At 35.5% G+C, this 24942-nt stretch overlaps 6 protein-coding genes and 1 non-coding gene across 7 annotated transcripts; 2 read left to right on the top strand and 5 right to left on the bottom strand.

Moving 5' to 3' along the window:
• Positions 1–2871: 2871 nt before the first annotated feature.
• Positions 2872–5945, bottom strand: LOC106436617 (afadin- and alpha-actinin-binding protein). The gene is made up of 16 exons (XM_013877578.3): positions 5700–5945; positions 5591–5613; positions 5386–5497; positions 5210–5307; positions 4810–4906; positions 4642–4731; positions 4481–4543; positions 4318–4392; positions 4160–4225; positions 4002–4079; positions 3805–3915; positions 3660–3737; positions 3436–3555; positions 3307–3351; positions 3191–3218; positions 2872–3102 (listed from the first exon to the last, which is right to left on the bottom strand). The coding sequence occupies exons 1-15, from the start codon at positions 5730–5732 to the stop codon at positions 3192–3194; spliced, it is 1116 nt and encodes a 371-aa protein (XP_013733032.1). The 5' UTR covers positions 5733–5945; the 3' UTR covers positions 2872–3102; position 3191.
• A 2457-nt stretch (positions 5946–8402) lies between these two features.
• LOC106443292 (DNA repair protein XRCC3 homolog) lies at positions 8403–9811 on the bottom strand. The gene has a single exon (XM_013884865.3). It carries the CDS (start codon positions 9561–9563, stop codon positions 8661–8663), a length of 903 nt encoding a protein of 300 aa, XP_013740319.1. The 5' UTR covers positions 9564–9811; the 3' UTR covers positions 8403–8660.
• Positions 9812–10692: 881 nt separating this feature from the next.
• LOC125607347 lies at positions 10693–10821 on the top strand. Its single transcript, XR_007338507.1, has one exon. It is a non-coding gene; the product is annotated as a small nucleolar RNA snoR136 (small nucleolar RNA).
• Positions 10822–12635: 1814 nt separating this feature from the next.
• Positions 12636–14871, top strand: BNAA03G10260D. The gene has a single exon (XM_013877587.3). The coding sequence runs from the start codon at positions 12783–12785 to the stop codon at positions 14706–14708; it is 1926 nt and encodes a 641-aa protein (XP_013733041.2). The 5' UTR covers positions 12636–12782; the 3' UTR covers positions 14709–14871.
• A 1977-nt stretch (positions 14872–16848) lies between these two features.
• Positions 16849–18876, bottom strand: LOC106436637 (AAA-ATPase At5g57480). The gene is made up of 2 exons (XM_048772806.1): positions 17597–18876; positions 16849–17520 (listed from the first exon to the last, which is right to left on the bottom strand). Exons 1-2 carry the CDS (start codon positions 18550–18552, stop codon positions 16938–16940), a joined length of 1539 nt encoding a protein of 512 aa, XP_048628763.1. The 5' UTR covers positions 18553–18876; the 3' UTR covers positions 16849–16937.
• A 470-nt stretch (positions 18877–19346) lies between these two features.
• Positions 19347–21926, bottom strand: LOC106436656 (mitochondrial outer membrane protein porin 4). Its single transcript, XM_013877615.3, has 7 exons — positions 21695–21926; positions 21147–21217; positions 21002–21069; positions 20488–20598; positions 20315–20401; positions 20011–20219; positions 19347–19928 (listed from the first exon to the last, which is right to left on the bottom strand). The coding sequence occupies exons 2-7, from the start codon at positions 21193–21195 to the stop codon at positions 19628–19630; spliced, it is 825 nt and encodes a 274-aa protein (XP_013733069.1). The 5' UTR covers positions 21196–21217; positions 21695–21926; the 3' UTR covers positions 19347–19627.
• Positions 21927–22437: 511 nt separating this feature from the next.
• On the bottom strand, positions 22438–24709 carry LOC106443293 (hydroxyproline O-galactosyltransferase GALT3). Its single transcript, XM_013884867.3, has 2 exons — positions 23567–24709; positions 22438–23073 (listed from the first exon to the last, which is right to left on the bottom strand). Exons 1-2 carry the CDS (start codon positions 23988–23990, stop codon positions 22544–22546), a joined length of 954 nt encoding a protein of 317 aa, XP_013740321.1. The 5' UTR covers positions 23991–24709; the 3' UTR covers positions 22438–22543.
• Between the last annotated feature and the right edge of the window lie 233 nt (positions 24710–24942).

Raw genomic sequence — 24942 nt, 5'->3', positions numbered from 1 at the left:
TGACCACGCAACTGTTGTGTTAGTTATCTTTCGTTCATTTGCTCTTTTATCCTCCAAACTGTATATACAATAGAAGAAACAAGTTTGTATATACATAAATTCACAATCCATGACACATGCTACACAATATTTTATAGTTTGATGTTGGTTCTGTCAATACAAAATATTTTTTTTTTTAAACATACAAATTCTGTCAGTTTTTGGTACGTGATGTTGTAAACTAATGCTTAATTTTTTTTTATTTTAATGGATTTACACACAAATAAATATTTTAATTATCACACTATGATGACATAAGAAAACTTATCAAATTTTAATATACTGAAATATTAAAAAAATGTAAAGATAACGCCAGTATAACAAAACAATAGTTTGTTTGTACAATATATTTATTAAGAATACCAACGGATTTAGGATATGTGAGCGCTCTTCTTTTTTCTTCTGCTCTTTGATTTTTATAAAAAAAATTAATGTTGTATCGCAAATAAAAATATTACTGATTAATAAAATATTATTCTTCCTTTTAGATGTTATGAGGCTGAAGAGAGGCGTGAAGACAGACAGGGAAAGACATCCTGTTAATTTCAAAGATACACATGCATTATAAACCGACATCCAAATATATAAAATAATTTTTGTAATGCTCAGGTTTCATTCTTAGAATATGATAATTTTGATTATTAGAATTACACTTTTCAAATGCATGCTTTTAAATATAAAAAATATAGGTTAAAATTATATTTTCACAAAACAAAAATTCAGTAAATTCATTAAATTTTAAGAAAGCTACCAGATCTCGATCCGCGCAACCGCACGAGTTTTTGTTTTCATTTATTTCTATATAAATATTTTGTTTCAATTCTAAATTGGTATATATATTAATATATGTGTCTATCAATTTTTAAAACATAATAAGTTTACTGTACATTTTTTTTATTGAATAGATTATTTCAAACTTTCACATGTATTTGTATCTTCTTCTATATATATATTTTCGGATTATTATTTCATTATTAAAATCGTAACTATATATATAAAGATTAGTAAAATATTATTTTATTGTCATATTCAAAGGTATTGCAACATTTCAAAAATTTAGAAAGTTTTTAAAAAATTAAACTTTTCGCTTCATAGATTTATATTATCGACTAAATAATTAAACATTTAGTTTTTAACTAATTTTTAAAATAAACTATATAGTTTAAAATTTGTTTTCATTGGTTTAAGGTAGTAAATATTAATCATTGTTAGATAATATGATTTTTGTTATTTAAAAACAAATTATAATTTTAAAAGATAACATCAACAAATATTTAAATATTTAGCATATATAGTATTACAACATTAAATTATATATATTTAATTTATATTATCTATAAATCCAATAGATCATCTATTGTTTAAATCCAATTATTAATAGCCCCAAAAAAAATTCTGGTAGACTCAAAATTTAAATGATAAAATTAAATATTAAATGTAACATGACTTTCTAGGAATAGATCCATTAAGTTCATTTTTAAAAAAAATTACACATGAATCAAGGTTGTGACTTCTATTTTAATATATAAGATACATTTATAAACATTCATTAACATTAATGATATATTTACGTATTTTTTAGAGACTAACCCGCCCGTAGGGCGGACCAAACCCTAGTAATAATAATAACTGGATAGTGATCTGCCCGGCGCAGAGTGAACTATTTAAAAAATATTTAAGTTACATAGTTGTAATTTTGTTTAAAATTTTTAGTTTTGTTGATTTTTAAGTTAATAGAAGTTTAATTAAACATGCATAAAACCAGAAAATATATTCACTGCTTTTTGATCAAAAATTGATTAAAAATAATAATATTAATGGCCTTTTATATTCGTACATATATTATAGAGACTTAACAAATATCAAATGTTTTGGGCTTTACTTTATGGACTATCGGCATATGATTGGTTCGTGCATCCACAATGTAGTAATTGAAACTCGTCAAACTAAAAACGGAAATGAAATCTGATTTTATCATATAAAGTAGACTACATTAATTAGTGGTTATGTGTATATTGAGTTGCCATATAAGACTTAATTATTACTTACCAAATTTAGCAATCGTTTCGATGTTAATAATACATCAATAATATTACGTTATTACTTCTTGGAAACTATGGTCGTATACTCCATATGTTATATATGTATTTTTAAAAACTTAACCGTATAAATGACATTTAGTTTATAATTTAATAATATCATTTAATTCCTAGGACTGAAAATGTTTGGTTCAATTCAAGGGATACATTCCAAGCCAGCCTTCACGATGGAAATAGAGCTGATCACAATTCACAAACCTGTAGAATTCAAACTTTGATTACGTTAACAACGAACCATGAAACAACATATAATGGTTCTGTTGCAGTGGTTTAAACTTGTTCGAATATTTCTGTTGACATTCATAATGATCAAGCTTGGTTCACCACTGTTTTTTTGTATGTCTCATTTCTTGATAATAGTTTCTCATGAAAAATAACACTTTTAAAATCAGCTACAAAATCAAATCTATGGTATGCATACTAAAAATTCATATACAAATATTACTCGTTAGTCAAAAAAAAGTCCACCGGTAATGTTCAGAAAAAATGTCCAACAATATTAATATATCGTGATTTATTCTTTGACTTAAAATAAGTAATAAAAATGGTATTTTCTTACTCATAAATATCGTGATTATATCATAAATATAATCAATAGCATATACAATAGATAAGACAAATCACATGTTTTGTAATTAATCTAGTGAATGATGGCTTTTTAGTTTAATGATGTTAAAGAGCCTATTGAATTGACACATCAACACAATTTTGTTAATAACTTACATATTTAAAGTTAGTTTTTAATAATGATATTAAGATTTTGATTCTCCAAAAGGAGTAAGCATTTTTGATAGTGACACAACTAAAAGCTGAATATACATAACTAAGATAATCCAAGGAGAGAGGTTTGGTGATGATGGTCAAATACAATACTACCACGACTACTACATTTTCTGACAGTCTCTTAATGCAAACTAACTTCACTTGGATCCATGGTTTTCGAGTTCCAACATTCTCATACTCCCTGTAGATAGAGAGATACATTATATGAGTAAAGATGATACACCAAAACAGTTTAATAAGAGTACAACAGAGATATGAAGACGAGATACCTCAGCTGTCAATGGAACCATGGATTCCCTGCAACACGTTTCTCAATTGTTAATTTGATTCGCACTATCATCTTTGTTCAATCCAAAGCTATGTGTTAGTTTCAAAGATAGAATACCTTTCGCTGCTCTGATTTTGGGAGGTGTTTACACATTATGGACTCCTGCAAGGATAAAAAAAAACATCATTGTAGAAGGAAATAGATGGCTGAACAAAATGTCTAAGTGGGAAAGTAAAGAAAGAGGACCTGTTCTTGGATTATGCTTCTTGCCTCGACAAGCTGAGCTTCAAGTTCAAGCTCTCTCTCCGTTGCTTCAGAAGTGACAGATGCTCCTTTAGGTGCATCTTGTAACTGAACCATGCGTTCCTTTATTTTTTATCCCACCAAGGGAAATAAGAAGAAAGAAGTTAGTTAGGCACTGACAAAGATTGATATTGCGTAAATGGAAATGGCCGTAATAAAAAAAAAACCTTTATGGAAGCCATCTTAGTGCGCAAACTTTCTTCTATTTGACCTCTAGCCATACGGAAAGGTAGATCAAAGACATCCTGTGTAATGACTACAATTAGATATTGGCCAATCAATTATCTACCATGAAGAAAGATTCAATCATACCGTCTTTCCACCCAGTGGAGATTGTGAAGGATCGGCCTCACGTTTCTCGTTGCCAGCCAATGAAGGATTAGCTGACCCGTTTGGAGCGTTTAAGAAATCACGCATATCTGTCTGCAATATAACCAAAGACAAAAACTTGCTTATGAATAAACATGTTACCACACTGAGATTAAACCAAGTGTGAAGATAGAGCTTACCTGCATGGATCGAAGCAGTGCTCTTAGGTTTGTGTTCTCAGCCATTAACTCTTGGTTTTTTGCTTCATATGCATCCACCTGCAAGGATGACATTTTTAAAGAAATGACGTTGAAACTCTGCGTAATGTTGATGAATTTTTTATAGTTAAGACTCGTACTATCTTTTTGTAGAAGTCAGTATCAGTCTTCTTGCCATTCCAGGTCCCACGCTGCCTCCCTTCTTTCTGTATACGTACATCAGATTATCAGTCAAGTGGAGAGTCCAACATGCATCATCAAGGATCGAAAAAAACAATAAGGATGCTAGTAAAAGGACCTGTAGCAAATTCATGATCTCCATTCCTGATTTCGATTCTTTCTTTTTCTCCATCAATACTTGATTCAACCGTTCCTGCGAGAGAAACACAATTTATCTTTCATAATGCAGATCAAACATGATAAACAGAAGAGTCACTTCCACGAGAGAGACGATACACAACCTGCAATTTAATGTAATCCTTTTCCTTTTTCTTCATTTCATGGATCTGTTGAGCTTTGACTTGCTATTCAGAGATCGAAAAAAATAAATGTAGACAACCCATCAATAAAGTTTCACCAAGAAAAAGTAGTTAATACAAGCAGCATCAAAAACTAATCAGACCTGGTTACCAATCACCATTCTTTGGAACTCATCTCTCTCCTGCTGCAGCTTTTCAATCTGCGACTTTAAAGCTGCTGTATTTTTCGCTTCCTGCCCAACGAGAATCAATCAAGAGTCTACGCAAGAAAAAAAAGGAAGCCAAATCAGCTGAAACTTGACAAGACTCACAGTCCTAGTAATCGTTGCAATTTCCCTGTCCTTGTGTTGGAGCTGCGCGTCAAGCCTCTCAACTTTAGCTTCAAGTCTAGCTATATCCGATTGTTGTCTACATACAAGAACCATAAGAAAACCATTTAACAGTTACAAGAACCAGAGCAAAAATGTTTTAACATCAAAGTAATACAACTACAACATTTTTGCTAATAAACTAAATACGATAATCTTGAACTCTGTATGTATGTCCATGGAACAAGATCACAAATTTATTGGTTGAGGTAAAATATTATCATAGCTGAAAACAACACTAAATAAGTAAAGAATGACCAATTATCAACCCTCTAAGTGTAAAGGCAAATGAAAAGCATATTGACAAAAAAAAAAAAAAAAAAATTGAAAAGCATTCACTCACCTTTGCCTCAGCTCATTAGCAGATTCTCTGAACTCCAAGTCACGTTGTCGCTGCTGAAGCAACGAGTACATGCAATTACAGGTCCTCGAGATAGAAACCTAATCAACAATAAACCGTCACCACAACAGATGATTGCAGGATTAATAGACGAATCAAACAAACAATTAAATACACACCGGATCCTTGGAGAAGAGATCGAGCGAAGCCGGGAATCCAAACGTAACCATCGTCTGGTTCAAGTACTTTGCACAGTGCTCCAGATTGTCAACGTTCGCGAATGTGTAATCCCTTCTCAAATACCAACACACACACAAAATCATAAACCCCTAACTATTTGGAGAATATATAAAACCCTAAGGAGGGAGGGAGAAGAGAACTAACCCCGTCGCGGACTGATGCAACACCTGTGAGGCAAGCAAGAAACGAAATGAATCACATATAGAGAGAGAGAACGCATCGGGAGAGAGAGAGAGAGAGAGAGTAATCTTACTTTGGGATCGAACTCAGCATCAGTCGGCGGCATTTTCGAATGAAAGCAACGGCGTGAGGCGACGATGAATCACAAGAACAGATCTAATCGAGAGAGAGAGAGAGAGCGAAAATAAATTCGAAAATCAAATTATCTGAAACGGAATGTTTCTGGAGAATTGCAGAAAAAAAGGTTTAATTAAAAGTTTAAAACCTCTCTCTCTTTCTTTGCTTTTTGTTTCAGTAATAATCGAAACTAGATTTTGATCCGCGCAGGCGCGCGGGTGTATATTTTGAAAAATATGTTGATATTTGTTTTTCATGTAATTATTAGGATTTGGAAAAATGAATCCGAGGAACATAACCGATACCGATCCAAAAATATAGTACCAAACCCAAACATAAATTGATTAAATATTCTAATTATTCAAAATTTTGTTATTTAGAGAACTGAATTTGATCCGAACCGAAGTATTTGGGTATCCGAATTTATCTAAAAATAGATTTATATACTTATATATATTAATTATTTTTAGATTTAACGTATATAAAACATCAAAAATGATACTTTTAAATTAGTTTAAATACTTGAAAATATATATAGATAGTCAAAAGTAAATATCTGAAATAGTTAAAGTATACTCAAATCACCAAAAATACTTAAAATAATTATTGATTTCGTATCCAAAATTTTAAATCAAGCCAATTGATATGTTAAGCTTAAGTATTATGACATATGTTATTCAAATTTATACGTAATATATTATTTTATTTATACATTTTGAGAAATTTAAAATATATAATGATTTAAGACTTTAAAAATAATTTAAATTAGTTATCCAAACCCAAACCAAACCCGCAAAGATCCAAATCGAACTCAAACCAAAATTTAGAAACATTCTAATAAGGCTGAAATCTTTGACCCCGAAAACTCAAAATACAAACCGATCAGAACTAAACCCGTATGGGTATCCAAAAGCCCATCCCTAGTCATTATTATATATCATATTTTATCATCATATAATTAATCGTATTTTATATGTACCATCATATAAGTAATCATATAATTAATAGCATTTTATACATACCATCATATAAATAATTACATATATTATATTTTTAAAATTTAATATGAAATATGAAAACCATAATTTGAGTTGGTATTTCAAATTGGGCTTTGTATTATATTTTTCTTATATATATTGACAATATTTTTTTATAATGGTTATTGAAAAATAGTTTAGTAAAATTCCATTTTTGAATATATGTATATTTTTGAATCAATTTTTGATATAAATCAAATTTGAATTATTATTTTGATTTGAAATATGTATATAAAGTTTAAATTTTGTTTTATGGTTAGTTTAGAAAAAAAATTTTTAGGGAATTAGATTGACCCATTTTGGTATATTTTAAAAGTGGCCTAGATAACTTTCAATTTTTTAAAAAAACATAAGCCCATTACTTTTTTTTCTTAATACTACTATCTTTGTTTTCAAACAAAAATATTTTTTTTAAAAGACTGCAATCCATGTTTCCAAACACTCTAAATTTTTAAAAGTCCTATTCAAGTTTCCAGACACTCTAGTTTTGTACTTGAGTTTTAATAAGATAGATGATTTTTCTTTTTTAATTATGAGCTCTCATTTGCTGATGGTGGTGACTGTGATTCATCTTTAAGCAAGGAGAAACATGGGCCCACGCAGTTTAAATTGGATATAATGGGCCTATGTAAGGCCCAAATTGGTGATGTTTTTGACTTTTCTGTGCTAATGTAGATGAATGAACACATTGACAAAATGAGTATCATTGTATAGGAATAGGATAGGATAGGAGATAAGGAAGGAGCAAAAAACACTTATTATATTGCTACAAATGAACCTCGAAGATATAGTGAGCTATAAGAAATCAAATACATAATCAACCAAGAAGACATGAAACCGTATTCTTGTACATAATCAAGACAAAGAAATCACCAGTTCATGCATCTAGAACAACACTCCACCAAAACGCCCGGACAAAAGAACATAAATATCATGCATGTGACAAAGCGGGAAAGACAAAAACCACCGTATCCATAAACTTGAAGAGGTCAAAGATATGTGACTAAAAACCTCTCCACCAAAGCAACCTAAAAGCTAAAAGCAATCACAAGGCTAAGGCAAAAAAAGGAGAAAATCCAGCAGAAAAAGACTAAAGAGGCACAACACTTGAGCTAAAAAGCTACGTTGAGGCGACTGAAACAAAAAAAAAATTAGAAGGAGAGGGCTAAACTAGGGGCGAACTTTATTAAAAATTTGCATACGTATGGTAAGATAACGATCCAAAATTTACTGTTTTATTCAGTCTGTGTCCCAGAGATGATTCAACAGATTTTTCTAGCCTCAGCCTGAGTGTCTTACTCTTATCTAAGGATCTTGTGTCGATTTGATGCTCTCGAACTACCATTCCTGATTCCAGAAACGTAGAGTCCATCTTCTCAGCATCTCTCTGCCATTCAATGAAACAGAAAAGAATTAAAGGGTTAAAGATAGGAAGATATCTCTAGTTTCAAGTCAGAAACGAGAGATTTCCACTTAAATACATTTGAGTTGCCAATACGTCCAAAGAAAACAACGAAATATGTAATTTACGGCACCCCTTCAGGCATGCATTACCGTTAGAGAATCAGAGAACAAAGTGAGAAGCATGCATCACCGTTAGAGAATCAGAAAACAAAGTGAGAAGCATGCAATAAACTTCCATTGCAATTTGCAAATCATTATCAATATCATGAAATGCAAAGGATTTCTTACAGACCGCAATATCATGATGACTTGTTTATAGAATGTTTATAAACTAAAGACAAGCAAATATGAGTTTTTTTAAATATCACATATACACAAGAGGAGAAATATGAAAGAACTTGACTTGCTGCAGCCCATCCCCCCTCCAAAAAAAATCTGAATAAATATCACTCAAACATCCTGTGTAGCACCATAGATCACCTAACTCCACAAATCCCCTCCCCTGTGATCACGAACTCGCAAGAAGAAGCAGGCAAATAAGGTGAGAAAACAATGTCAAACCGTCTCCTAGCTCTTCTAGACACATAACTCGAACCGCTCCTCTCATCATCCTCCCTTCTCTCTTGACAGATACTATCATCACTTCGTGAGATGAAAACTCTAGAGTTCACACAGTTAGCCCAAGCCAAACCCAAAGCAGGAACAACTCGTCTCCCAGACGAATACAAACACCTCAAATTCCCAATCCTCAACCCACTCAACCCATCAGAAGACTCAACAAAATCAGTAACCTGATTCGTAATCACCACAGCCAAACCAAACTTATTCGCCAGCTGCTTCAACTTCCCAGATATCTTGAAAAAACAAGAAGCTCTCTTCCTGAGATCAGACGGCGTGTTCTCAAACTCCGATCTGAACAACGCCGCGACGGAATCAAGCACAATCAGCTTCAGAGGAAGCCTCGTTTTCGAGTTTTTAACAAAAGATTCTATCTTAGACATTACGTCGAACAGGTGGTCTACATTGTGGACGTTTTGTATAAACACATGATCGCATGGATTATCGTTGTGGTCCGCGTAGATACTAGGGTTCGATAGGTGAAACGATCGCGAGAGCTGGTGAAGACGGCGGAACGGGAAGGGAAACTCGGAGTGGAGATAGAGAGCTGAGCCGTCGAGTCCGCCGTTTGAAATCGGAAGCTGGGCGCAGAGCGAGAGCTGAAGGCAGAGCTGTGTTTTCCCGCAGCCGCTCTCCGCTACGATTTCGGTTAGAGAGTCGCAGGGGAATCCGCCGTGGAGACATGCGTCGAGGGTTTCGCAGCCGGTGGTTAGCTTCAGGCTCGTCGTCGGCGATTGTGAGAGGAGGCTCCGCGGCTTCATTTTCCCATTTCACCGCCAAAAGCTATCATTTCAAATAGAAAAACAAAAGTAAAAGTTGTTCTTCAATTGGGCTTTTCAAAACTTATCTGTAGGCCCAAATTGAGAGTGGTGTAGTAAACAATGCCGTATCATGGACCCTTCTTTTTTTTTCTAAAGTTGTAAATATCATTAACTGAATTTAATAGTGAAAGTTTGATTACAATCAAAATTGAAATACTATATTGCTCAAGAGTTGATCTGATCCTAAAAACCGTAAAAAAAAAGTTAAAAGAACCTATAGCATCAAGGAAAGATCTAATGATATTGAAACAACAAACTTAGAAATAAAGCTTAACAACAAGTATCAACTAATTTCCTAACACAAGCACTTCGTAAACTCTTTGATGATTGAGAAGAGGAGTTGGCTAAGCAGAAACGGTTTGCCGAATACTAAAATAACACAACTATTAATAAGATGAATTTTGAGTGTTAAAAAATTATTATTGGAATCCATTTAACAAAAAAGATTTAAAACACGAAAATAGTTGATTACAGTGAAAATGATGTTTTTCTTATGTTTCCAAATGAAATGAGATTAGTCTCTATATATAGATCATAAGAAATAATGAATTTTGATATAGTTTTTCAAAAAATATATATATATAATAAATGAGTTTGAATTATTGGGGGATGATAAAAAAACTGAACAATATTTCTACACATTCAATTTGTGCCACATGGCTAAGCGGGTTCATATAAAATTTTATCAACATGTTGAAACTTTACAACAAACTCTATAAAATTTTAACAACCCCATTGTAGAGTATTCAACAATTGAAACTTGGTTTCAACACCCTCATTGTGAGTGGTCTAACTAGAGTCTTCCCAAGCATGTCCTATGGCCGTAGTCATCCAAACCTCCCCAGCCATGACCATCATCTACCGGTCCTACGGGGGGTTGCCGCTGCGCCCCATGTACCACCGTCCACTAGAAGCCAACATGAACCACCTTGACCCATTCATCCTTCATTTTATCCTTGCAATAGTGGTGGTTCTCCTAGTACGCTCCGCTTAAGTTCTTAGCAAGAGTGGCGGTGGTTCAGGTTATGATCTTATTATTAAAAAATCAATGTCAAAGGGTTCTTTTGAATGTGATTGATCTATTCCTCGACAAAACTAGATATTAACTTTCTTTCTTCTTTCCATCAAATCTAGTTTCCCTCGCTATCTTGTTCGTCAATTTCGATGATGTTTCTTAGGACGTCGGGGAACAATATGTTTGTTGTTTGATCTTTTTGATGCAGCCAAAAAAAAAAACTTTATTTCTTCTTTTCTGGATGTAAAAGTTGTTATTAATCTCGGTTATCTTATCTTATAATGAGGTTATCTAATCTTATAATCTTGGTTATCTAATCTTATAAAAAAAAATTTCCTTTTGACACAATTAAAATGGATTTGAGGTTAAATCCTTTTCAAGAAGAAGGGAATGATGCGCCTTTGGATAGCGCACTGGGCAAAACAAACATGTGTGGCTTGATCATGGGGAGCAATACAAATATATGTTCATTGTTTGATTTTTATCTTCCAAACCACGATGCTACTACGTATGAAATCACTTTGAGAATGTTCTCAACTCAATTACGGAACTCCACGAAGAAGAATCAGATCAAATGAAGTTCATATGTGGTAGTTATGCCATTTACAAATCAGGTGATCTTTAGTTTTCGCGAATTCAAACCACCCGAGAAGCTGGAAATGGCTAAACTTCTTTCTGATGAACCAACAGAAAATTCTATCATTCCAAAGGTGATAATTCATGTTCTAAATGTCCAAGAAAGCCTTGGGCTTGATGGTTTTCAAAAAAGATTCTAAAACATACTTGTTTGGGCCAAATGGAGAAACCGATAAAAATTGGCTAAGGAAAAAAGATGGATTTCGACCAGACCTTAAAGAGACATGTCTTGGCCCATCTCAGGAGTATATTCTTCACTTCACCAAGTCAAGGTCGTGGCTATATCATGAGGCAGTTCAAGTTTCAGTTAAAGACTTTATTTAGTCAAGTTTTTGTTTATATTTTTAATGTCTTGTTTTTAGCACATTCTTCTTTGGATTTCTACAATTTGTAATCCTATAAATAGGGCATGTGAGCCACAAAATAAAGCATTCCTTTTTTTTCCTTTTTGTGAGTTTATCTCATTTGTTCTTTGTAGAACACTTTTTGTTTCTTGTTGAGTTTCCTCCAAGTAAACATTCTCTATTTCGTTGGACTTGTGCGTCATATCAAGCAACAACTGAAGTCTGATAGTATCAAGAGATTTTCCGCACCTCTTGTGTCACCATTCAATTCAGCAGTTCTCTCTTTGGCTAGTTCATATCCCTTCAGTCCGTTTGAGTTATCAAACGTATCAAGTGGTATCAGAGCCACTCAACCGGTACTATCTTTCCATCTTTCTCATCTTTCATAAAACATTTCTTCTTCTTCTTTCTATCTCAAATCCGGACCACTACTTTACCTATTGTCATACTTCTATAAAAGAAATAAAAAAAAAGTAAAAGACCTATAAAAAAAGGAAAAAAAAAAGAAAGAAATAAAAGTTTGATTTATTTGGTTAGGTAGTGGAAGAAAAATTTCGCTGGCTGAAGAGAAATCCAGACTTCAAGTGGTTAATACGGATTTCAAAATCAATTCTCTTATCTTTTTATCTTGTTTGCTTGGAGAAGCCATTGGATTACTTGATTTGATTTGTTCTCTTAAAGTTTTTATCGTTTTTCTTTGTCGTGGATTGTCCAGAGAGAACAACAAAGCATCATCTCTGCTTAAATTACGTCAAAAACCAGACAAAAAGCATGGATTTGTTTGCTCTTGTTCTTCAAATCCACAAGTTGAATAATATTGGATTTCACTTTAGATTTAAATTCCATCCAAAATATTATTAACCGAAACATACAAAACCCGAATGGACCTTGATGCTGAAACCAGAAACCTGAAAAGTGGAAAACAGTTTCTCTTCAATTAGGCCTATGTTCCAGCTCAGTTTTAAGCCCAAAACAGTAAAACAAGAATAATGCAGCAAACGATGTCGTTTTCACGAATATCACATTCTTTACCATTTCTTTCTTCTTCTTCCCCGATTGTTCTCAGATCTGATGATACTCTAAATGATTAATCGAACCGAGGCTACATCGAGATTGAAGATTCGCGAGCTATAGAATCTCACAGATCAAATTCGAATCGCGATCATGTCGTGCTTGGCCCTAGCTCTTCAACCGGTTAACGGATCTGACATTCTACTTCAAACCAGAGAATGGTTCCCGCCGGCGAGAGCCCTAATCGCTCTCTCCTACTTCCGCCAAACGCGTCAAGCATTCTCCTCCTCTAAGCAGCAACAACCTCCTTCCAATCGCAAACACACTCAACCTTCCTCCTCCTCCTCCGCCGCAGATCCCGACGACGCAGCCGCGGCGGAATTCGTAGGCGACGATCCCCTCGCTGCTTCCAACGGACAAGTAATCGTCGGCGTGGAGAGCAAGTACCGCGTCGTCTACCGACTCGTGAACTCGATCTACATCCTCGGCGTAACCGTCGCGGATCACGACAACTCGATCAACGTCTTCGAGTGTATCCACATCGTGAACCAAGCGGTTAGCGTTATCGTAACCGCGTGCCGTGGAGTCGAGGTGACTCCCGAGAAGCTTGGGAGGAAGTACGCTGAGGTTTACATGGCGCTTGACATTGTCCTGCGTGGTGTTAGTAACATTCGTTTGGCGGCGATGCTTGGCGCGATGCACGGAGATGGGATCGCGAAGATGGTTCACTCGGCTTTGGATACGGAGAATAAGATCAGAGGAGCTGATAGCTGGATGGCGGTGGAGTCTCACGCCGCGGAGCATCAAGCCGCTGTGAACGCGTTCTCCAACGCGAGATTCGAGTTGCCGGCGGAGACTATCGCTGCTGGTGATGAAATGGCTGCGAGCTTGGCTCCTGTGGTGCAAGAAACAGAGCAGGTGAAGGAGGAGCCGGAGGTGGAGAATAAAGATCCTTTCGCGGCGAGTGAGGAGATCAATAAGGAGAAAGAACTTGTAGGCGGGTTCAAGAAGACTAAAGATCCTTCCTCACAGGATCTGACTCTGGCTTTGGCGGGACTTGAGGTGACTACATTGCCTCCGGCGGAAGCAACGCAGTCTACACACATCAATGTGGAAGGGTTCGAAGGGGAGTACGGTGGGATTGCGTTCAGCAACGAGCAGGCGACGATTGGAGAGACTTTTGAATCGTTTAGTGATGCTTGGGGAGGTGGGTTGGATCCTTCGGAGTTTATGGGACCAAAGAAGATTCAAAAGAAGGAAGGACTCGGCGGGCTTGAGCTCTTGCACACCAGTGATCCCAAGGCAGTGGAGGGCAAAGATGGAGGTAATGTCGATAACCTTGTTAAGAAGCCTGAGATGAAAGGTCCTGAAATGTATATCTCTGAGGAAATTAGAACCGAGTTTAGAGAATCATTGCTTGCTAGAGTAGGACTAATGGGTGTCATCTACTTAAAAACAATGCCGCCTAAAGGCTCTGGTGAAGAGAAAGAAACCGAGTTCTCGTTCCGTGTTGAAGGTACTACTCCTGTTAAGAGATTCTCTATGCAGAGTTCTCGGATAAGTAGCTTAGGGAACGGTTTGTTTCACGTGAGAACCGCTCCGTCAGAGGAACCAATCCCTATCTTGAAGTATAGTTTGCAACCTAAGCTAACACCTTTGCCTCTTAGAGTCCGAATGGTGAAACGTGTCAGTGGGACTTTACTCTCGCTGATGATACAATACGTATCAAGCCCGGACCTACCTCAGCCTCTGAAAGACGTCGACTTTATTCTGAAACTCCCTGTTGATCCCACGTTGCTTAAGGTTTCTCCGAAGGCGATACTGAACAGAACTGATCGAGAACTGAAATGGCAAGTCCCTGAGATTCCTCTCAATGGACGTCCCGGGAGGCTAAGAGCGCGGATGCCTTTAGACTCAGATAACAGCGAGGAAGAACCGGAGATCATCTGCTATGTGAAGTTCTCTGTTCAGGGAAAGAGTTCTTTGTCTGGTATCAGTTTACGCCCAGCTGCTGAGGGGAATATGGATTTCTATGAGGTAGATCACAAGTTCGAAACCGGAGTCTACATGTGCAATTGATAAAGTTTCTTTTAAGAGAGTTTCATTTGTTTATAATTTTTTTCAAATGTTATAATGAGTTTGGCCGTTGTTGGGAGTTAATTCTGTTTTTTTTTCATGTAAGGTTTTGTGTACTTGTGTATCTTGACATCTACTCATTGTTATGTTATCTGTTTTTATCACATTTTTTTTTACATTTAGTTTTAATTATCATTACTGGAATATGTTATACAATATTAAGTTTATCAAATATACTTGGTAAAATTCTTCCAGTTTGTTAATCATTTGCAAACGATAGTTATATAAAATTATTTGAATAATTGTAGTTTTGTTGAAATGATAAGCTATTTTATCCCATAAAGGCAACATACAAACTATTTTGAAATGGTTTATCTCTAAATATTATTACTAATTATTACATTGCGAAAAATAAGCATAACAAATGCAAAATGTGCCATGTGTGTGTGCAAGTTTACATGTATAAGAACAAAAAAAACTGATCATGAGGATGTTTTGGTTAATGACATTTGCTCTATGGGTTTACGCCTTTGCATGGTCTATTGGTCTCAATAATAAGGCTTTGTTGAAGGGTCGTAACCCCAGAAACGATTTACATTTCTTTTCTTTTAAAAATATGAAACCACTATACCAGCGAAATCCATCAATGATAAATGTCATTCTTAGGTCAAATATCCACCATGTCATTTCTTTATTTAAAAAATAAAAAATAATGTCGTGTATATTGAGCACCAATTGCAATCCGTCCTAACTACGGTTTACAAAAATAAAACAATAACAAGATTTTACAAATTTGTGTTTTATTCTAGAGTGATGTCTAGTGGTCAAGTTGATTATAAGAAATCAATTGAATAATAACAGAACTATTTTAAAACCTTAAAGTGAGTACAAGCGGTGTGATACTAAACACAAACCTCTAAAGAGATGAAAACCGAGATTTTGAGCAACTTGATCTACCAAATCGTTAATTTAAGTCTTTAACACTTCACTTTTGATTAAAAGAACATATAAAAACGTGTGTTCATTGACATATAAGAACCTACGCATATTAATATTATAGTGGAAAGATGATTATAAACTCCATACCTAATAATACATGACAGCTATATTGTCACCACACAAAACTACCAATTATAACAATCACAGGATTAACAAATGGCATTGCATGCGTTACATGAAGGTTGCAAGATGTCTGAAAACGTTTGAAGTTATCCAGTATCGTCTTAATGCGAGAATCATGTGTACTTTAGAGCTTTAGGTACTATAATAATCAGTTTGATCCCTTATCATATATGAAAAGACAATTGTAGTTATTGTGCTTTTAATATTTTAGCAATTGAGTTAAATCCTCGAGACTGGATAACTTATGTTTGAAAATATGTTTTGGAAGTTTGAATTGGTTGAACTTTCAGATATTACAATATTTCAAACTATAGAGATTTCAAATATCTTGACTTAGACAATAGACTTTAAAAAGATTAGTTTGAATCGGTTGTTTCAGATGTTATAATATTTTAAAATATATCTCCGAGTTATGATATAGTTTCAGTCATGGTTGGCTTACACTTAGTTTTAAGCAAAGTACATATCCAAATTCTTGTATAGGTTTTTGATAAATTCCGTCAATATTTTCTTAAATCATATAAACTTGTTGAGTAAAAATAACAATAATACTTTGATAATCAAACCGTGATTGTACATGATACAATAGCCATTATAAAACGAATCACCTGGTAGAATCATGTACATATATGGTTATATAACTGAGTAGCGTTTGAAACAAAACGCATATTATACATATGTTTTAATTTAAACTTAGGAGGATTCTCGATTTCAATCAAAAATTTCGCAGTAATATAAGAATGTATACTTTACATACTATAATTATTGACAACACATGGTTAAAATTTGACTAATTTTTGGCCCAGTATTATTTTGCAATTGACAATGCTAATTAATGAGATCAACCTTTTTGCATTTCCCATTCACATTCCCCACAGACAATATCCTCATCAACCACTTGCCTTATTGACCACCTTTGTGAGACTTTTCCATCACTTTCTTTTAGTTAAAACTTTCACAACTCTAACATGTTCTTGCTATGTCACTTTCACGGTTTCATCTACCACTTCAACAACCAAAATCAAAAAGAGAAAACCCATCAAATAAAGAAAAGAAGAAAGATAACAAGTTTTCACCATTTTGTTCTACATTGTTTATTTTGAATCCTCTCTAATCTTTACAAGCATTGTCCTCAAGCTCAGTTTCATCTTGAACATTATCACCCTCTTCATTTTGACTATCTATAGCCCTCTTCTCTTCCTCCTCCACAATTTCCAACTCCCTCAAATTTCCACTTTGACCCCTCAACTTCCCACCTTTCACATTCCTCTCCCATCTACTCTTCAACTCCACCAACAACTCCCTAACCGCCTTCTCCTTATCCCTCCTATTCCTGATCAAAGCCTCACTTACATCCGCAGGCGTCATCTCCGCCTTCTCCACCACTCTCTCCATCTCCTTCAAAACGTCGCCGTCCACATCTTCCTCCTCATACCCCAAATAGTTCCTCAACAAAATCTTCAACGACGGGAAGTCACAGTAACTCATGCACACATGCATGTCCATCCTCCCACTCCTAAGCAAAGCAGGATCAAGCTTCTCTATATGATTGGTCGTAAAGACAAAGATCCTCTCGCTTCCACAACAAGACCAAAGCCCATCCGTAAAGTTCAACAAACCCGACAACGTTATCGTGTTCCCATTACCAGACTCTTCACCCGAACCCGACCCACTTCGTGTTTCAGAGCCGATCCTAAGATTTTGGAGGTCTTAAACGATTTAGTAAAAATAAATTTTTAAAAAATTATTAAAACTAATATTTCACTTGCCTATGTTCAAAACCGGCTTTGAGTCCACTGCTCTTGTTCCGGTTCGTCAAATTGATCGAACAGTCGATGTCTTCGATCACAATTATCGACTTAGAACTCGTTTTCATCAGCAGCTTCCTCAACTCCGAGTTGCTATGCACCTCAGTGAGTTCAAGATCATAAATATCATAGCCTAGATAATTCGCCATGGCTGCGATCATACTAGACTTACCAGTACCAGGTGGCCCATACAGCAAGTAACCTCTCTTCCAAGCCCTACCCGTTTTCTGATAAAACATTTGACCTAACACAAAATCCTTAAGATCATCCATGATCTCTTGCTTCTTTGTCGGATCCATCGCAAGAGTCTCGAACGTGCTCGGATGCTTGAAAGGAACAGACTCCCAAGGATGTCCCCTCGAGTCCAAAGACCCGCCTCGAGTGTTCGTGTAAAGCAACCGGTCCTGGTTCTTCCGACGGATCTCGTTAGCTTTCTCCGCGATGAAATCAAGATAAGAGTTTAAGATCAGTGTTTTGTCTCTCTTCTTGATACGGAGAGTGAACCCGCGTTTCTCCTCGGGCAACGGTCTCCACGCGAACGTCTGAGTTTGTCGTTGAGTGACGACGTGTTCCCAGAGGACGGTGGCGTTGTTGAAAGTGTCGACGATGGAGTCGTTGTTGGAGAGACCGAACGTGATGGAGGAGGAGTTGACGGCGCGGGTGAGGCTTAAGCGGTTGCCGGCGATGGAGACGGAGGTGCTGAGGTAGAGCTGGACGGCGTTGTAGAGCTCGTTGGTGTTGACGCCGTCGAGCTCCGTTATGTCGAAGTAGCAGTAGGAGGAGAAGAGGTGGAAGGTTCGGTTGAAGAGTTTGAGGAAGGCGAAACGGAGCTCTGGTGGGATTATTGATTGCATTAGGCTTTGGCAGAAAGCGAAGACGCCGAGGAGTGATGCTAGTGATGTCCAGTACTCTTTCATTTTTTTTGTTTCTTTAGAGATCAAAGTTAAGAGAGAAGCTTCAAAAGGGTGAAGAGAAAACAGAGGATTTCTTGAGAAGGTGTGAAAGAAGAATAAAAAAAAAAAGTGAAAGCTTTGGGATATTAAGAAGAGATGGTCTCTTTCAATTTATAATAAGAGTTCTTTTTTAATTTTTTTGACAAATTTCTCGAGAAAACTTTACAGAGAAAGTTAAATAAAAAGGATTTGTTCAGAAAATATAAATGTAAGGCTATGATAGTGACAAAGGCAAAGAGGTTAGTTAAGGAACAAGTGTAAAATGAAAAGAAGAAAAACAAATTTGGGTTTTGTAACTTTCTTTGAGTTTAAGACTTGCTGATTTGAGTGATTTATGATGGTCAAGATTTGTTTGGGACTATTTTTTCTCTTTATTATTGATCAAAATTTTCTTATGTTTTTAAAAAATGAATCAGTGTTTACTATGAAAGTTTAGATATTGTTAAACCGTTAAAAAGTTGTCTGCTTTTAAGATTAGTCTCATAGGAAAGAAATTTATAAAATATGGAAGTAGCTTTCAATTATGTAAAACGTAAGTATATTCAAGGCTGAGGTGGTAAAAAACTGAAAACTGATGCATATCACATATCACTTCGTTTGTTTTGCTTTAGATTATTTAGGCAGTAAAGATAATAGAAAAGACTAGCTAGATCTTTCCACACGAAGGAAGGTCTTGTCAGAACAGATCCTTCTCGCAGACTAGTGAATGAATGGTCTTAACTCTCGAGCAAAGACAGAAAAGTTCGAATTAGCAGAAATAGTCTTAAACCAAATGTTTTATTGCTTGATAATATTAGCCTGCAAATATCAGCCCATCCTGATGGACTATTTGTATCTGATCAACTTGAAACATAAGTCTAAAGAAACAAAAACAACTTTCTTTTCCAAAAATGGGGTTTTATCACTCCCTTTTTCACATCACACAATGAGATTAAAGAAAACAAAATATTAATGCAAAAGTGATTTAATAACCCAAAATACATTCCTTTGGGCATGGTGAAAAAAAATGTATTCCAAACTGAGAGAGCACTTGTTTCTTTTATGGTTTGAGAGCGAGAGCAAGACCAACCTTCGGTGAAGAGTTCACAGCCTTTGAGTCATACTCAGCTGAGAGAGTTATGAGAGACTTGGGTCTCCATTCCCTTTGTACCACCATCCCTGCTTTCCCATTGTTAGAGAGTCTTGTCTTCACCGTTGTAAAAGGATCCACGGAGTATGAGCTTCCGATGGTGAAACTGTTGGCATGATTTGTGAAGCGACGGATCAGTTCTGCGCCAACGGATGTGGTTGGATTCACCGTGTGTACGTAAGTAGCTCTTAGACTCTCCCCTTTATCCTCCCTAGAAGTTATATCACTCTTTTCAGTTAAAAACTGAAAGCAGATTGGAAAATGGAGGAGCATAGTGTTTGTTGTTTACTTACAGCATGAGAGCAGCAGAGAAGTCTGGCTTGTTGAAACTAATTCCGGCGTTGTACTTGGTTAGTGAAGAGGAAGCTGTGTCGAAACCAACTTCGCCACCGAGGCTAACAGTCTGGCTTCCGATAGTTGCTGACAGATCAAGCAGAGGAGTTGGATTGAGGCCAATGCTGGAATTGAGCGTCGCATGGGGATGAACGTATTGCACATCCAGCTGAATTATAACAGATACACATGTTAAGACTAAAGAGTGCAGAAACTGACTGAGACTAGAGTAGTCGTTTTTTATATGGGTTATGATGCACTGACCTTGCCAGACTTGTGATCAGGTATTTTGAAGCTGATAACAGCTTTGGCAGATGGCATGAGATTTTTGACAGTTACTTTCGTCGACACCTGCATAAAGATGTTACGTAATATGGTTAAGGAGAGTTAAGGTGCACAAGATCAGAAAGCATGTATCACTACAGATAATTACTTACACTTGAGTGGCTGTCGATTTTCAGATCAACAATGGTGTTTTGACCTTTATATAGTGTGCTTATGTCGCCAAAAAATAAATCATCCTTCTGCAAACCTGTCGCCACGAATTCCTGTTGAAGAGAATATTTCATTACGGTATATAAACATAGGCTCAAAGTAAATTACGTACTTTGGTTTGAAGAAGGGAGTGTCACCAGAACAATCCTAATTAGATGACACCTAAACTAAAACAATTGTTCTCCCATTTACGATACATCAAAGTCCATGTTTTTGAAAACCAGAGTATGTACATTAACTGGATATACTAGCTATCAACTTCTTACGAATCAAAGGCGTGCAAGGCAGCTATTCTTAAGTACCCCCATGTTAAATCTCTAATTTTGATCCCCCCCCCAAAACACATGTAGCAGCACGTATTCTATATCGAAGGCATGATAATCTTTGACAGGTCATATAAGCAAAAATTATGTTTTCTATAAAATGGATTTTAACCTATTAAAGAATTCAACATACCGTTCCAGTAGCACTCAGCATCGTCAGAGTAAACTTCTGGTCGAAAATGTAATCCTTGTTCAGAAGATCTGCAAATTATCAAATAGTCAGTAAAGGGAACCACAAACACAGAGAGAGAGCAATGTCCACGATCTGCCAAACTTACCTTTGGCTTTCCTGCCAATATCCGGAAACGGAGCTGGACTGCTTCCCATCTTCTAATGTAGAAAAGAAGCACTGACAATTTCACAAGCAACAAATAATCAAAGGCATGCCACCACTATGCAACGATTCACAAAATGATATAATCCAAGCTCCAACACTTCTCTGAGCTAATCAACCAATCAGAATCTTCAAAAACCTAAAAGTTAAAGCTATCTTATAGCAGCCTCAACAAAAGAGGCTGCAACAGAAAGCAATTCTACATTGCCACAAGAACCATGCGTATACACATGTAACTACAATCCACAGAGGAAACAAATCAGTTTCAACTACGTTTATAAACTATAACGAATCAAATCAATGTAGATACAATATCACAGAGAATCACAACAAGCTATGAGTGTAATCACACAATACGTTCTCCTCAGGTTTACCGAAACTATCTATGGAAGTAAACAGATCGAGAGAATCTAATCGAATCGATCAAAAGCCAATCTCACGAAGGCCACATGAATCAACAAAGAACGTTAGCTCGTTATCTAGATTCCTTACCAAATCGGAAGATCGACGAAACGGTTCACGGTCGATTGATAAACCCTAGCTGCTCCGTCGCCCTCGATGATGGTGGAATCAGGCGACGGCGGCTTTTGAAGAAGAAGACAGTAAGTAGTAAAAAGGGCCTCGAGAAACTCAAAGGGAGACGAGACGAGGAGGCCAACGTTCTCGCCGTGAGCAATGATAATGTCACCTGGCGTTGAGGTTAGTTAGGTCACGCCACGAGCTCGCACGCTTTTTTTTTCTTGTTTGAGAAAAGCCTTTTTGCTAATTCGTCTGTGATGTAGTGTAGGTTCTGTCACAGGCAAAGCTGTGTCCAGCTCGTGAGGCCCATTTTGATGGCCCAAGCCGACTCGCTTCGTCAGCTGTTCAAAATTACGATACTACCCTTGAAATCGGTTTGCAAACAAATGGAGCTTCCCTTGTTAACCCGGTTTTGTTTTATAATTTCAGTAAGCAGATTAGTGAAGAATAATAAAATTTCTAACGTTGTGCAAACAAAACCGTCAGATATAATTTTTTATCAAATGGTTCAGTTTAGTTTGGTGTGGATAAAATTATTTTATAGAGCTATTGGATGTAAAATTGTCTATATTTTGGTGTATAATAAATTAGCATTAAAAAGTAATTTAATAGTTAAGCTGATTATAAGATAATATATATTGATGTTGAACATTGTATTTATTGGGCCACCATGAAAACGCCCACACGTATTCTAAGACTACTGAACATATCTGAAATCCTTAGTTAGACAAATGATTATTTAAATTTTAAAAGACATTAACGATCACAAAACCAATTAAAAAGAAATTTAAGTATAAATTATAATAAATCAGATGTATCTATCTACGGTATGTGGTATAATTTAGAAGGCTTAAGATTGCTCGTAACATTGAAATAGTTCAATGTCCGTATCCACTTCTCTTGGTTCTTCAACAAATGAACCGCAATAGTATCAGGCCAAAGCTCATGTGTGCATCTAGTAGGAGGCTCGGGGAAATTATACATGGACCATTTAGCATTAAACCGGTTCTTCCCTCGTCTTCCTTCTCGAATCCAGTCGCCAAACACTTTGTCTTCAGGACCTTCTAAATGTTTCTTGGGAATTTCAGATTCTTTGAGCCAAACTGCGATGTCCCACGAGACTAAGTAGCCCATTCCTGACATGTAATGTACGAACGGGTCCATGCTTGGACATGGAATGACATAGCCGTAGTAGAGATCTTCACGAGGTAATGGTCTTAAAGATGCTACGAGGCTTTCTTGTCTTATGTACGTGTCATCGTCGGCTTTCATTACGTAGTGGTATGGTGGGTTTGGTGTATCAGTTTCGTTGAATAAGTCTGGTAAGCTTGAGAAGTATGTGTAGGTCTTGCCTGTAAATAGAAGAATTAAATTAATTAAAAAGTGTTACAACTATTCCAATCGGTTAAGCTAGTCCAAATCGAACTGAAAACTGAACCGAAAGAGATTGAATAAATTCAACTGTAATTTTGTGTGTTTATATAGTAACAAATCGTAATGTAAAGTGAAACAAACTTCTTCTTTTTTTTTGCTAAACTGAAAAAAATTAAATATATAGAAAATTATAGCCTAAATGCGCTTGCAAATTCTCTAAATAAACGACTTTTTTACAAAACAAAAATTGAAACCATGTTAAACTGAATTGAACTATAATCTAAAATGTTTTTTCAAAAAAAAAAAATTCTAAAATGGTATACCAAATCAAAACCAAGCCTGTATATACCAAACCAAAACCTAACAAAAATAACAGTTGCTTGAATTGGGAAAATAACAAAGCGAACTAAATAAATCAAATTCAACCCAAATCGAACCGAAATTGGCTATAAACCGAGATAAACCAATTACCTTTATTCATATTCTCGTTGCAATTGAGTATAATGATGTCATCATAACGCATGATCTCCAAAGCGACAAGCACTTTCTGGTCTTCTTTAGTCAAGTTACAGAACACAAACTTCACGTCGATCTTAACGCCGGCGGGAACATCCTGCGTGCCGTAGATCATCCGGAGAAAATGCCTACGTTGGTACTGATCGGGAAGTGTAAGAATCCCAATAAGTATCCTAATCTCATCTTCATCTGAAGAAGACAACAACGGTGCCTCCAATGAACTGCTGTTCCTCGGAACATTCGACAAAGCACATCGTCCGAAGCTCAACAAACTGTCGAATCTAACTTCGTTGATGAAAGCTAATACACAGAGAGCTACGATAAAGAAGAAAGAAGGGATAATGAATTTTCTGCCGTCCGATCTTGGAGAATATTTCATCTTCTTTCTTCAGTATAGACGTAGAGATGTTGAAGCAGAGGAATAAGAAGAAACTAAATAAAAGCAGAAACTGTTTTACCTTAGAGGAGAAGTTAAAAGAACTTTTGAGAAGCTTAAGGAACGTGAGGTTCAAAGCAGAGTTTGTAAACGAAGCAAGTGCTGTGCTTCAGTATTTCACGCCATTTAACATGCGATTTTCTATTTTATTTATTTTTTATACAATATTAATATGATACTAGATTCTGATTTACTCGTGAATAGTCCTTTTTGTTTAGGTACTTAAAGTGCATTCAGCCTAAGATAGTTGTTCAATAGTCAATAAATAAAATAGATGAAAAGATTTCTATATCAGAATACAATATATATACTCCATAACCATTAACCATAATATGATATTGGAGTTTTTTTGCCGTGATTTATGAATGCTTTATCAAAAAAAATATTGGAGTTTTCAGAGTTCAATAGTTTCACCATAGTTATGTCTAGTTTATGAATTACTATTAACTTCCATTTTTAATTATGAAGATATTGCTATTTGCGAAGTGACTAAATGTTTGAGTTTTATAGATCCATATATTTTTAGAGTGACCATTTATTTAGTTTTTTTTTCTTTCAAAAACTTGAAGATGTAATTCCAATTTTTAATATAATTTTTAATTTTAATTATTATGGTAACTTATAGTTTAAATGAATTACTATCGTTAATTGTTTTTTATAATCAAATTTGAATTTATTGGTGTTAATAATCAAATACCAATTAATTGTTTTTAATAACTAAATCATTCTGATGGGAATGATCATATTTATTGCCTACAATCTTTCAACAAATATAAGTCAAATTAGATCAACTTGAAAACACTATATGAGAAAAAGCGGTGGATCTAAGCCTAACGTTGTTAATATAAATATTTTAAAATTTAATCATATAGCTTTGCAAAATGGAAAGTTTGGT

This window comes from Brassica napus, chromosome A3 (assembly GCF_020379485.1).
Source record: "Brassica napus cultivar Da-Ae chromosome A3, Da-Ae, whole genome shotgun sequence".
In the NCBI taxonomy this organism is placed as follows: domain Eukaryota; kingdom Viridiplantae; phylum Streptophyta; class Magnoliopsida; order Brassicales; family Brassicaceae; genus Brassica; species Brassica napus.
This window is presented reverse-complemented; position numbering and strand designations above follow the sequence as displayed.

What these genes read in the sequence shown, in the direction of transcription:
- LOC106436617 (XM_013877578.3), bottom strand. Translation starts at nt 5,732, where the DNA reads ATGCCGCCGACTGATGCTGAGTTCGATCCCAAA. An exon ending in ATCTCTTCTCCAAGGATCCG is followed by an intron (nt 5,308 to 5,385) that starts GTGTGTATTTAA and finishes ATTGTTGATTAG; the next exon opens with GTTTCTATCTCGAGGACCTG. An exon ending in CTAAGATGGCTTCCATAAAG is followed by an intron (nt 3,556 to 3,659) that starts GTTTTTTTTTTA and finishes TAAAAAATAAAG; the next exon opens with GAACGCATGGTTCAGTTACA.
- LOC106436637 (XM_048772806.1), bottom strand. Translation starts at nt 18,552, where the DNA reads ATGAAAGAGTACTGGACATCACTAGCATCACTCCTCGGCGTCTTCGCT. An exon ending in AAAGCCGGTTTTGAACATAG is followed by an intron (nt 17,521 to 17,596) that starts GCAAGTGAAATA and finishes CCAAAATCTTAG; the next exon opens with GATCGGCTCTGAAACACGAA.
- LOC106443293 (XM_013884867.3), bottom strand. Translation starts at nt 23,990, where the DNA reads ATGAAATATTCTCCAAGATCGGACGGCAGAAAATTCATTATCCCTTCT. An exon ending in CAACGAGAATATGAATAAAG is followed by an intron (nt 23,074 to 23,566) that starts GTAATTGGTTTA and finishes TTCTATTTACAG; the next exon opens with GCAAGACCTACACATACTTC.
- LOC106443292 (XM_013884865.3), bottom strand. Translation starts at nt 9,563, where the DNA reads ATGAAGCCGCGGAGCCTCCTCTCACAATCGCCGACGACGAGCCTGAAG.
- BNAA03G10260D (XM_013877587.3), top strand. Translation starts at nt 12,783, where the DNA reads ATGTCGTGCTTGGCCCTAGCTCTTCAACCGGTTAACGGATCTGACATT.
- LOC106436656 (XM_013877615.3), bottom strand. Translation starts at nt 21,195, where the DNA reads ATGGGAAGCAGTCCAGCTCCGTTTCCGGATATTGGCAGGAAAGCCAAA. An exon ending in TATTGGCAGGAAAGCCAAAG is followed by an intron (nt 21,070 to 21,146) that starts GTAAGTTTGGCA and finishes GATAATTTGCAG; the next exon opens with ATCTTCTGAACAAGGATTAC. An exon ending in TGCTGAGTGCTACTGGAACG is followed by an intron (nt 20,599 to 21,001) that starts GTATGTTGAATT and finishes TCTCTTCAACAG; the next exon opens with GAATTCGTGGCGACAGGTTT.